The sequence below is a fragment of the Brassica napus genome, chromosome A3, assembly GCF_020379485.1.
Source record: "Brassica napus cultivar Da-Ae chromosome A3, Da-Ae, whole genome shotgun sequence".
Taxonomy (NCBI): Eukaryota; Viridiplantae; Streptophyta; class Magnoliopsida; order Brassicales; family Brassicaceae; genus Brassica; species Brassica napus.
In genome coordinates, this window is record NC_063436.1 from 29,879,203 (window position 1) to 29,892,016 (window position 12,814).

Genomic DNA, 12,814 nt, shown 5'->3' on the forward strand with positions numbered 1-12,814 from the left:
TCCATCTCGTCTGTCCCTAAAAAAATTCTGATCTTATGTCAAAATAAAATATTTTCATGTTTGTACAAAATTTGCAAGGTGTAAACGCAAACCGTCTCTTCTCAATGATTTAATAACTAGGTGTTGTGTCCGGACATGCGGACATAATCTTCTTACGAATAATTATTAGTTTAAATTAAGCCAACGTGATAAGTTATTATTTATCTCTTCAAACAAATTAAATCAAACATCAAATTATTTATATATAATATAGATTATTATTAAAACATTCAAATATTAAAAATATTTTAGAAAATATATTTATTCAATTTTTTACCTGATTAATATTTGATTATAAATTGTTGTATATCTTAATTTAAATATTTTATAATTGAAAAAATATTATGTTAAGATAACAACACAATATATATGAATTATCTTATTTTTTAAAAATTATGATATTATTGATATAAACTTTTAAGATAACAACACAATTCATTTTAATTATATATATATATATAAATTAATTAAGATAACAACCCAATATGTGAATTATCTTCTTTTTTAAAAAAAGTTAATATTATTAATAAAAATTCGTTTTTAATTATATAATAAAATATATATATATATATATATATCATCAAGGGTAACAATAACATTAACCGCTCTAACTTTCAACGTGAGAGTTTTGTTGCTAAAAATTACTGTATAGATAATAATATTCAAATAGTAATAAAGTTGTGGTTTAATTGTATGAAAAACATCATACTATAAGCAATCGCAAACGGCTGCGGACAACAACGAGACAAGTCCTATTAACTTTTTTTTTTAAGTTGGCAATGGAAGCTCGATTCTATGATATCAACGAGAGACAAATCATTTCCTTTTACGAGAGACAAGTCCTATTAACTTTTTTTTTTAAATGTCTTTTTTTCTGTTAAACATGTTATAATGTAGTTCCCTAAAATATAACTATTTTATAAAAAAAGAACATTATTGTTTTCATTTTGTTGAAAAAATAGAATAAACTAACATTAACTAGGACCAACAACAGCATTGAGTTGTTACAGAGCATACCAACGTACATGGATGCGTCCCATATCTTAATAATGTTTTTTCTTCTGTTTATATAAGTTCATGAATCATGACAATAATGTATTTACACGAAAATAGTTGAGATGTCCTACGAGTTGAAATAAAGCTAATGGTCGCACATATTGATTGATCGATGCATATCATCGCTAAATATTTTTTTTATGTTGAGCAGGATTGATAAATAAATTGTTTTCGAATGGTTTAGAGAAGTCCCTGGAGAAACAGAGAATTGATCTCAAGAAGAGACTCTGGAAGCTTCTATATTTCTTTGGCGGGTGCTAGGGGTGGGCGTTCGGGTTTAGATCGGGTATTTCGAATTTTCAGGTATTTCAATATAGAGATGTAAAACCCGTTCGGATATTTTTAGTTCGGATTTGGTTATTTCGTATCGGGTTCGGATATTTAGATTTTAAAAAAAAAATTTAAAATTTTCATTTTTCAAGTTTCTTGTATTTAAAAATATAACTTTCAGTTAACTATTTTTTTTATTTTTAATAGATTGAATGGTTAATAGATTTGGACATAACATTTTAAAACTAAAAAGACATTAGTTTAGCTATTTTTAAAAAAAAATTGGATGTAACTTTTTGTTAATTTTTGAAATAAAAAACTTGACATGTATTTTAAGTAAGTAACAAATCATTTTTTTCATAATTGTATGTATATCATATGAACTTAAAGTATGTGTAGTATCAATATAAATATTTTATATAAAATAAGAGATGTAAACTAGAAATATAAGGTTAATTATACATATGTTCGGTTATCTTCGGATATCCATTCGGGTTCGGGTAATATATGTTCGGGTTCGGGTATCCAATCTCCGTATTCAATACCCGTTCGGATATTTTGCTACTTTGGTTCGGATTTCAGTTCGGGTTTTTCGGATCGGGTTCGGGTGCCACTTCGGATATCGGGTAAAGTATCCACCCCTAGCGGGTGCTATCGGGAGCTATTGCAGTAGCTGATAGGCTCAACTCTCGAGCAGCTTTACATAACTGGCATGTTAGAGACACCACAGAGATACTATCAACGCCATTTCAGCCCCTAACCACTGGCCAAGGTACCAACATTTGCTTGAGGAAATAAATCAGTTGGGTCAATCCTTTTCTATGATAAGTTTTGAAGAGGAACGTGTAAGTGAAAACCTAATTGCAAGAGACATAGCTAAGAGTGTTTTACGAGATGGACGGTTTCAATCCTATTTGGCTATGGTTGGTTCGGTGTTGCTTCATGAGAGACTGCACAGAGAGACTACGCGTGAAAATTAGGTAAACGGATGTTTGCTCTGAGGGGCAGGTCCTTTCCGTTTGGATTGCATGTGAGATTGTACGAGAAGCAGCACAGTGCAACGTAGATAGTCTTTCCCTTAAAATTTTCGTTGTGATTTCTTTCTTTTCTCAGTTATGTTTTTTTTTTTTTTTTTGACAGCAAACGGCTCTTCTATTACTCAAACTTGAGGTGGTCTGGGAAGCCAGACCAGAATAGAACAACCAATAAAACATAATGATCTATGAAAAGAACGTGCATTTCTAGCTAGCGCATCCGCAATCTCATTCTGCGTCCTCGGAATATAGGTTATCTTGAAATCTGAAAAACACAACCGAAGAGTTTGAATGTTTTCCAGCTCAGTTGAGAAGTTGGGCCAATCTTGTGGCTGCTCCATCATTGCTATCAGATCCTTGCAGTCCGTCCCAAACTCTTGACAAGTCGAGTGTTGTATCATGCTCTCCATTGCCCACTTTAAAGCTTCCAGTTCCGAGTGTAACGATGTCTCCCTCCTACGCAAATTCCTTGACCCCAGGAGTTGTATCTTCCCCATTGCATTCTTCCAGACCCATCCTATTCCACTAAATTGAGCTGTGGAAGTCCATGAACCATCCACCATGCAAATATTCCCCAAGCATAAGACTTGTGGTTCTTCAATAGTCTGTACATTTGGCACAACCGGCACAGAGTCTCGTGCATTGTACCACGCTTGGCACTCACTCTCTGCATACCTGACTAGCTCCAATGGATCTCTTTCTATGCCTCTAAACAACTTATCATTCCTAGCTTTCCAGATATACCAAATTATCCAAGGATAAGGGTCCCTGTCCTCTTCTGGCTCCAGAATATCATTCTTCCTCCAAAAGAAGAAGTCCATATTAGCATAAATACTCGATACAGGAAAGATTTCAGAGCTCGATGATGTTGATGATAACTCCCATGCTTGTAAGGCCGGTGGACACTCAAAGATAACATGAGTGACAGTCTCTTCTGGCGCTCCACATCTTGGGCAATAATTATCACATCTCATGTTACGTCGTACCAGATTTCTTGTTACGGCTATCTGTCCAGATATTAGTTGCCATATAAGATGGCGGATCTTTTGTGGCGCATTCACCTTCCAAGCAAAGGCTTGAAGTTTTTTGATGCTCGGCTGTAGAACTTCTAACTCCTCGTCCTCTCTCATCAAGTTCGTCGCAACCCAGTATCCCGATTTGACAATGTATTGTCCAGTCTTTGTGTGGCTCCAGCAAAATGTATCACGTCGATGAGTAGGACTAATGGCCAAACTCTGAATCATCGGGATGTCTTCTGGAGCTACATATTGCTCCAGTAGTCGGGTGTCCCACTCTTTGGTAACCGGATTAATAAGGCTGCTTACAAGCATCTTAGGATTCACTGCTGGAACTCGGGCTCTCGCCGGCCTAGCTGGCATCGTAGGGATCCAAGGATCTTCCCACACATTAATCTCGTACCCTGAGTGCACCTTACTCCTAATTCCCAGAAGCAATAACTTTCTCGCGGCAGATATACTTGTCCATACATAGGATGGAGTATCTACATTACCCATTCGCAACGGCGAGCTGAGACGGTAATATCTTCCTCGGAGAACTCTCGCTACTAGTGAATCCGGAAATTGCACAAGTCGCCATAGCTGCTTAGCTAGAAGAGCTAGATTAAATTCATGGATCATACGGAAACCAATTCCTCCATCTTCTCTAGGCGCACACATCTTTTCCCATTTTGCCCAGTGCACTCCTCTTTTCGGAGGATTCGAGCTCCACCAGAACTGTGCAATGGCACTTGCTAGGTTCTCACATATATCTAACGGAAGCAGAAAGCTGGACATGACATAGGTCGGGAGAGCTAACAGTATCGATTTAATCAAAACCTCCTTCCCACCCTTAGATAACCATCTACCAGTCCAGCCATTCACTCTATGTAGAAGCTTTTCCTTTAGGAAGGCAAATAATTTGCACTTTGAGCCACTAATATCCTCTGGGATTCTTAGATATGAGCCCATCCCACCTTCATTTTGTATACCAAGAGTGTCCTTGATCTGCTGCCTAACATTCGCTGGAACCCTTTTACCAAAGAGTAATGAAGATTTGTCAAAGTTAATGCGTTGACCTGATGCTTTCTCAAATTTTCTTACTACTTTCATAACTTCTTCACATTCACGGGGCTCCGCCTTACAGAAGAAAAGGCTATCATCAGCAAAGAGAAGGTGGGATACCGAGGGACAAGCGCGAGCAGCTCTCATCCCTGTTATCTTCCCTCGATTCTCTGCTTGATTAAGAAGGCTAACGAGCGCTTCCGTGCATAGAATAAATATGAAAGGAGACAAAGGATCTCCTTGTCGTAAACCTCTCCCTGGGACTATGTTTCCCCTTGGTTCACCATTCATGAGGACTTTATACTTGACCGAAGTAATGCAACGCATGATCCAATCAATCCACATCTCGGAAAAGCCCATCTTTCGCATGACTGCTTCAATGAATGACCATTCCATCCTATCATATGCTTTACTCATATCAGTTTTTATGGCCATCCGTTTAACCCTTCCTCCCGGCTTGGTTCTCAGAGCATGGAACATCTCCTGAGCTATCATGATATTATCCGTGATCTGTCTACCAGCAACGAAGGCTGACTGGGTCTCTGATATTCTCTGAGGGAGAACTTTCTTCAATCTTTGGCATAAGACCTTAGATATTACCTTGTAGCTTACATTACATAGACTAATAGGTCTAAATTTTGTCATCTCATTCGGCTTTGTCGTCTTAGGGATTAAACAAATATTCGTATCATTAAGGCCTTGTGCCATTGTTCCGTCAAAAAGGAATTGATTAACCATACGAGTTAAATCATCTTTGACAATATCCCAGAACTTTTGATAAAAGAGAGCTGTCATTCCATCTGGTCCTGGGGCTTTTTCTGGATGCATAGCGAATAATGCTAATTTTACCTCCCATTCAGTTACAGGGGCTGTGAGGTCGGCATTTATTGATCCCGTGATCGTTGTTGGAACCTCTGATAGCGCCTCCGCTATATCCTCTGGGTCTGAGGATTCAAATATTTGCCTAAAATAACTAGTAGCAATGGCTACTAGCCCCTCCTCATCCTCCACTATATTTCCATTCTCATCCAGGAGTTGCGTTATCCTATTCCTTGCTCTTCTTTGCTTCACCAGGGCATGAAAATATTTTGAATTCCTATCGCCCTCTCTTAACCAAAGAACCCTGCTTTTCTGTCTCCAAAACATCTCTTCTGCCTTAAGAGCAGCAGATAGTTCCTTCAGAGCTTCAGATATTTCCTCTGTAGTGGCATCATCATCCAAATACAGTCCCTCCACCTTCTCCTTTAGCTCCTCAACTTGCTTTGCCGAATTCACATTGTTTTGTCTCCTCCATTGACTCAGTGCTTTCCTACAGCTAGCAATATGCTCCATTATATTCGCATCCGGTGGCAAATCCTCTGACTTCCAACCCTCCAAAATGACATTCCTTAATTCCTCATTATCCATCCACCGCTTATCAAATTTAAATTTTTTCTTTTTCCTGACTGGCTTTGTGAGAATATCCGCAAGGATCGGACGATGATCCGATCCCCACAGCCTAAGGTACTTAGTCGCGGTGTGGGGGAACTTTTCATGCCAATCCTCATTATCCACCGCTCTATCCAATCTGCATGTAACAGTTATTCCTCTTGATCTTTTCCCCACCCATGAAAGCTTATTCCCCGTAAATGGGAATTCCAGCATTCCACAGTGGCTTAACATCTGTTTGAAAGGTAAGAAAGAGCTATCCGATCGCTTTCTCCCTCCCTCTTTCTCGCTGTGATCCGTTATCTCATTAAAATCACCTATCATGAACCAAGGTCCATTTCGTGTGGTTGAGAAACGCGTAAGACGTTCCCATACTTGTTCCCTACGTTCTAAAACAGGGTCTCCATAAACAAACGTCATAAAGACTTTTATTCCATCAATGACTGCTTCAATGTCAATCATTCTGTTATTTGAAAATAAAACATTAACTTGAAATTCATCCATAAACAAAAGAGCTAAACCTCCGCTAAGACCAAGTGGCTCAACGGTAAACAAATGATCAAATCCTAAGTCGGCCTGTATGTTTTGCAACAATGGCCTCCTGTTCTTCGTCTCAGACAGAAACACAAGTCCTGGGTGATGCTTCCGACACATCTCCGTAAGGCGTCGAACTGTGAGGTCGTTTCCAATCCCTCGACAGTTCCAACTGAGTGTCCTCATTGATAACGGTGGGATGAGGTTTTGGACCTCATCGAACCATCACTTTTGGACCCGTGTGACTCTTTTTTTGTGCCTGACCGGTATCGGCCCGACTTATCAACTCTCTCTGATGCAAGTGAACCAGACCGAGCCGTTCTTTTACTTGGAGAGCCCCGACGGAGGATCTCAAACTTACGACTTGAACTACCCAACGGGGCACTTCTCCTGATGCCGAGTCTCTTGTGCTTCGCCTTCTTTTTTTCATCAATAGTAGCACGCTCAGCTAGCGCGTCTCCTTCCAACTCCATGAGCTCGTCGCCCAATAGATCATCCTCATTAGCATCCGTATCCATTAAGCCGCTATCCTGTTGATCGAGGAGGTCCATGTCACTTAAGGCTCCGATAATCTGATCATCCACGGTGCCTTTTGCTTGTGGAGAAAACGTGAGAAGCCTTGCATCTGCTACTTCGTCAACCCTGCCCCGAACTGTCACATTTTCTGAAGATCTCACACGCGACGGAGTGACAATTGCACTAGCCAGCTTCCTAGTACCAGATGTGTCCTCTTTATTTTCCTCCCGACTCGAGAGATCACCACCAAAGTTCGAAGGATCATGAGATCCCGCGCCTAAGAGATGTTCATATGGAACAATCTCATTCCTCTTGTTAGCCACACCATTACCATACTGATCAGAATCTCATAACAATCTCAGTTATGTTTAAGCAGGTTCTACAACTTGCTCTTATGTAACACTTATTTCAGACCGTTTAAAAATAATGGTTTAGAGAAATAACCATATGGCAAACTTTAGAGTTTTTTATCTTTATGGTTATTAGGTCCTTGTCCGCGCTACGCGCGGATAGTATTTTGATTTTTTTTCATATTTTGTACTATTATGTCAATTGTTTAGTTTTATAAAATGTTATGTTTTTGCTGTAAATTTGGAATTACAAATCTAATTTTCCCTTAGTGTAAAGTAAGTTAATTTTTTTTAATCTTACCACAACACATTATACATGAAAAGAATATAGTTGGTCTTTATATTCTTATTTGATGTAATATTGAAAATTTTGATGGTTTGTTTAAATGGTTTTTTTAAATTATATATTTTAGGATTGTTTTTCGTGAATATTCTATAATTGTCTAAAAAAATTGTTTGTCATATATAGACATCCACATAAATATAGACTTCTGATAAATTTATTCATTGAGATATATAGTTTCACTTTCAACTTTATTCTCTTTTTTGGCACCCTCATGCTAGCTTGTGGGGCTAGCCAACTTGGTGCAAAAGGATTTACAAAAGCTGATCGAGATGCGCGTGATCGGACACCTTTTTCTAGGCTATTTGTACGGAATTTTAAAGATCTAGGAATATAAGCAATAGAAAGTTCAGAAAATTCTTTGGATACATCATGTATTTCGTCGAGCTTCGAGTCTAACGCAGGCCAATCTTCCTCCTTTTGAATGAGTATAACCAGTTAATCACAGTCGATTGAAAGATCATCTCTCTGTGTCCAAACTTCAGAATCACTTGCATTGCCCATAGCAAACCTTCAGCTTCCGCTTGCAGTGGTGATTTGGTGCGTGTATATCGGCCCTTGCTCCAAACAGCATTGGAAAGTCACCATCCATTAACACAAAGCCAAGTCCAGATATGTCTCTTTCATTTATCCAGGATGTTTAGCAGGAGCGTTTATTTGCGGAGGAACAGTTGTGTCCGTTACCTCAACTCCCATATCAATCTCCATAATCTCGTGTATACGTTGAGGTATCCTTCAACACTGTGCTTCAATTTTATTCGCTAATGGGAAAGACATAATTCCTACGACACTATTAATGATTGTTTTTTTGTAACACCGATACGACAAACTTATGTTTTATTTAACAAAACTCTTAATTTAATTTTGTATTAAAGAATCAATCATATTTTGTATTATCCATAATTTTAGTAAATTTGCTTAATTGTCATGTTTTTATTAGGTTTTAGCTAAATCATTGATTTATTATTTATTTTTAGCTAAGTCACTAATTTATTAATTTAAAAAATACTCTTAATTAATATTATATATATTAAAAAATGAATTTTATTTTAGTAATATTAAATTTATATTTTATATTAAAAATTTTGTTAGTTTTTCTTATTTGTCATATTTTATTAGGTTTTATACTTTTAGATAGGTTATTGATTTATTATTAATTTTTAACTGATTCGCTAATGTGTTAATTAAAACAATACTTTTAATGAATTTTATATATAATTAAAAACGAATTTTATTTTAATCATATAAAATTTATATGTTATATTAATATTAAATAATCGATTCTAAAATAATATAATAAAATTATCAAAAACTTTTAAAGTAAGATAATTCTTATATATATTTTGTTGCTATTTGAAAACAATATTTTTATTATAAAATTTAAAAAGATACAAAATTATAATTAAATATTATTCAAGAAAAAACCATTTATATAAAGATATTTTCTAAACTATTTCTAAGAAATGAGTGTTTTAAAAAATTTAACACGTGATGTTTAGAGTACGGGATTATGCTTATGAGAGAGTGGCTCGGGAATGGGTTTCGAGATGGGTCGAATGGGCTCCGAAAATAGCTTTTTTTTTTAACTCAAATACAGTCCAGATGACATGGCATTTTGGTTGGTTTACAATATTTTGCCCATGTGACAGGGCTTAGAAAAGAGAGATTTAATGCTTTTTATATAGTAGGATATATGAATTTGTGGAGGGAACCTTAAACGTGCATGTTTGATTTGTCGAAGGAAATAAAATCTGCAGATTTTAAATTTTTGTCCCCATAACAAAATAACTTGCTAGATGATTCTTCATGCAACCCATAGATGGTCCATTCACATTTAATTAAATTTGAATGTGAGAGAGAGCGGAGAGTTTGTTGGCTGTTTCTTGAACAGATGTCCTGATTTATAGATAATAGTTGAGCCTGTGAGCTGTCACAAGAGTTTGTAAGCTGCTTGCTGATTCAAATCTCTTAATGGTCATATGAATTGTAATAGGATCTGGATATCTCCAACTCGTCTGTGCTGTGTGACGTTGATCTGGATATTGAATGGTTCTCGATCTCGTTCTTCTAATTCAATAATGCAGATAGAAAGGGACACAAATGGGAGGCTAATTATGTAGACACGTCTAGGCAGTTTCTGCATTGTGCCTTTTTCATGGGCTTGCAGAGGGCAGAGGGAGTTGGTGGTCAAGATTGTCAACAGTTTGATATACGTGGTACATGTATATGTTCTGGAAACCTGGGATGGATGTGTTTGTTTCTCATGTTCGTAGACGACGGCTTCCACCTTTTGTTTCTCCAAATGAATACAGAAGGCCACGGCGGTCCAGGCACCAGAGTCATTAGGGTGAAGACGGCATTGTTTCTCATTCCAGCTCTGTGGTGGAGAGGCATGCTAAGAGAAAGAACAACAACGAAATGATGGATGCTCGGCCAGAGAAACCTGAGAAACGTGCATCTCTTAGTCCACAGAGTTTAGACATTGTTTCTCCTGAAAGTAGTGCTATCACTACTGGTTGGAACCCACCTGTTTGTAGCCTTGGAAGGTCACCTGGTGATGGAATTGAGTCTGAAAAGTTGAACAATTAGAGTACAGAACTCTAAATTTTTGCTCAAGATGAGTGTAACTTTGGAAGCGAGCAAGCTCTGGAAGAAGAAAGTAGGTTCTTGTTCAAGAATGGTCTGATCTGACTGGGTCTGTGGGGAAGTGTGTGGGTGAAAGTGGGCAGGAAGAAAACAGATTGTGATTTGAGATCTGTTTCCATAGCTTCTGTCAATGAAGTTGAGAGAGAATCGAAGTTATTTAGTGGGACTGGAGAAATTGCTGATAGTGCTCAGCTGAGCAGATCTTGTGAGCAGAACCGTGATTATGAGGTGAGTTTTTTGTATGCTTGACGGTTCAGGTGTGTTACCAGGAAATTGACAATAATTTTTGAACGGACCAGGAATAGTGATGATGGGTTTTACAGGTTCTTCAGTTTCCTGCTTCAAATTCAGGTCCTTTTGTGGAAAAAGGAAACGTATATGCTGTCCCCTGAAGACCTTCAGGTTCTTAATCTACCAACCTCACAATAGTTGCTTTTGAAAGATTTATACATTTTCTATTTGGTTTAAAATCAACTTCCAGTAGTAAGTGAGCATCAAAGCTCCACAGTACATGGGATCTTAAGAGGAATGCTCAAACTTGGTTTAATAGCTAAATTTGAAATTTTGATGGTAGTCCATATTTAAAGCAGTACTACTACCTCTTTTGGCACTGAAAAGGTCAAAATATATATGCTGTGCTTTCACTTGCCTTATGTTGTTTCTGCGTACCGCCTACCGCCTAACTTAGTGCACATAATGGTTGGCAGGTCAGGCACTGCAATGCTTTTGTTGTGTATATCAAGCAACTCTCAAGTTTTTTTCTCCCTTTCCTTAGAATTGTGAAGAATATACCTAGCTAACTTAGGTTCTTGCTCGTAATCATGTTTGTCTTTGGTCAGCGGGATGGAGAAGTCAGAAGACATAGCTAGCCAGCTAGGTCTTTGCAGAAGTCACAGATAAGGCAACATCATGATGTCTTTATGTTATTGTTTTCTTTGAGTTATAGCAGCAGCAGGTTAAAGCTTAAAATTCCATTGTGTGATCGTCCTCTAGGCTATTGACGTGATAACCAGACTCATCAAGAAAACGGGAAGTTCAACTCAAAATGTTGCTGTAGACCGAAAACCGAGTCCAGAGCCTTTGGTAAGTGAATTTTTATATGGAAACAAAAAAAAAGTTAAAAAAATGAAGAAAAAATGACATTGAAAAGTCTTTAAAAAAAGGAAAAAACAATGAAAGAGAAGATAAGCAGGATGAGTGTTTGGATTTGTTCTGTTGGCTGTATTGTGAGTTAGCATGGAAGACTAATGCTTAATATGGAGAACATGAAGTGACGATTCTTAACATGGCGAACGTTTACTTCTTCTTTATCTTTCTATTCGTGTGCTTTACACTTCTTTTTGTTTTTGTTTAGATGTCTGGTTCTGTTGGGGTTTGACTTTGAGTAATTATGTTTTCAGATACCGGTTTATGTATATAAGAATATACGCCTTCCTGTTTCTTTTTGGGAGTCTTGTTTTAATTTGGTTTGCCTGGCATATAAAAACAAAGGTTACTGATCTGATACCAGATGATTATTGTGTTATCTGAACTCGAGTCATGTTATCCTTATCATTCATTGTCTTGTACACGATTGCAGTAAAAGTGAAGACCATCACTTATATCAGGATACACAAACAAAACCGTTACATGGATTCATATAAGGGATCATGGTTAAACATTGCAAATGGACTACTACAGAATTATGTTTACATTCAGTAACGGTTAGTTTGTTTAATAATATCAACATCTACAGCTATATATGAAACATCACCCCGATCAGAATATCATATAACCAAGATATTATTCTTAAAGAAATCTACACATTTTGAAAGATATTATACATGTTATATAGAAGCCGCATTATAAGCAAAACAATATTCAAGTGGATATGAATATAAATAACCAGTACCAGCTAAATGAAACTATTATATATTCATCAAATATTCCAAAAAAAATATATAAATTCATTCTTAAAAAAGTTCGCATTGACGTCCTTATTTTGTTTCATCTTAATTGTCAATCCTCTGCCTTCCCTTTTATATACTATGATTAAACAAAACATAGAATTCTATAAGATCCAACCCTCTAGATTTTTAGTGGGATTTGGTAGAGAGATGTAATACTTCGTCTTTGCCGAGAAATTTGGAGAAAGCTTTTACAGTAACTTTTGACTTGCTAGACGACCAATCTTAGTACAATATTGGCTTAGCAGAGACTAAATGTTTTATCATTGCTGTATTTTCAATGGAACCGAAGTAGTGTATATTATCTACAACGATATGGATCATTTTCAACACCATTTGGCTTACAAATTTTGTCGTTTATGTCAAAGTCTAGCCGATGCATATTAAACAAATAAAATTATTCATCATAAGTTCCTGACATACAACAAAGAGTTAAGGACCCATAAAAACGTAATATGTTAATAACGCACGTAAACGTGCCAAATACAAGGCCAATTCAATGGTAATAAATTTTGATCATGTATGCATCTCTGCAAGGGCACTAACTTGAACGTTAATGGTAAATTCAAAACGTCGATATTCATTAGATGCG

The 12,814-nt window shown here is 36.8% G+C and overlaps 1 protein-coding gene and 1 pseudogene across 1 annotated transcript; one reads left to right on the forward strand and one right to left on the reverse strand.

Annotated features, from left to right (window-relative positions):
- Window positions 1-2,524: 2,524 nt before the first annotated feature.
- On the reverse strand, window positions 2,525-6,307 carry LOC125607232. Its single transcript, XM_048777103.1, has 2 exons — window positions 4,764-6,307; window positions 2,525-4,427 (listed from the first exon to the last, which is right to left on the reverse strand). The coding sequence occupies exons 1-2, from the start codon at window positions 6,305-6,307 to the stop codon at window positions 2,525-2,527; spliced, it is 3,447 nt and encodes a 1,148-aa protein (XP_048633060.1).
- A 3,302-nt stretch (window positions 6,308-9,609) lies between these two features.
- Window positions 9,610-12,712, forward strand: LOC106423310 (annotated as a pseudogene).
- The last annotated feature ends 102 nt before the right edge of the window (window positions 12,713-12,814 follow it).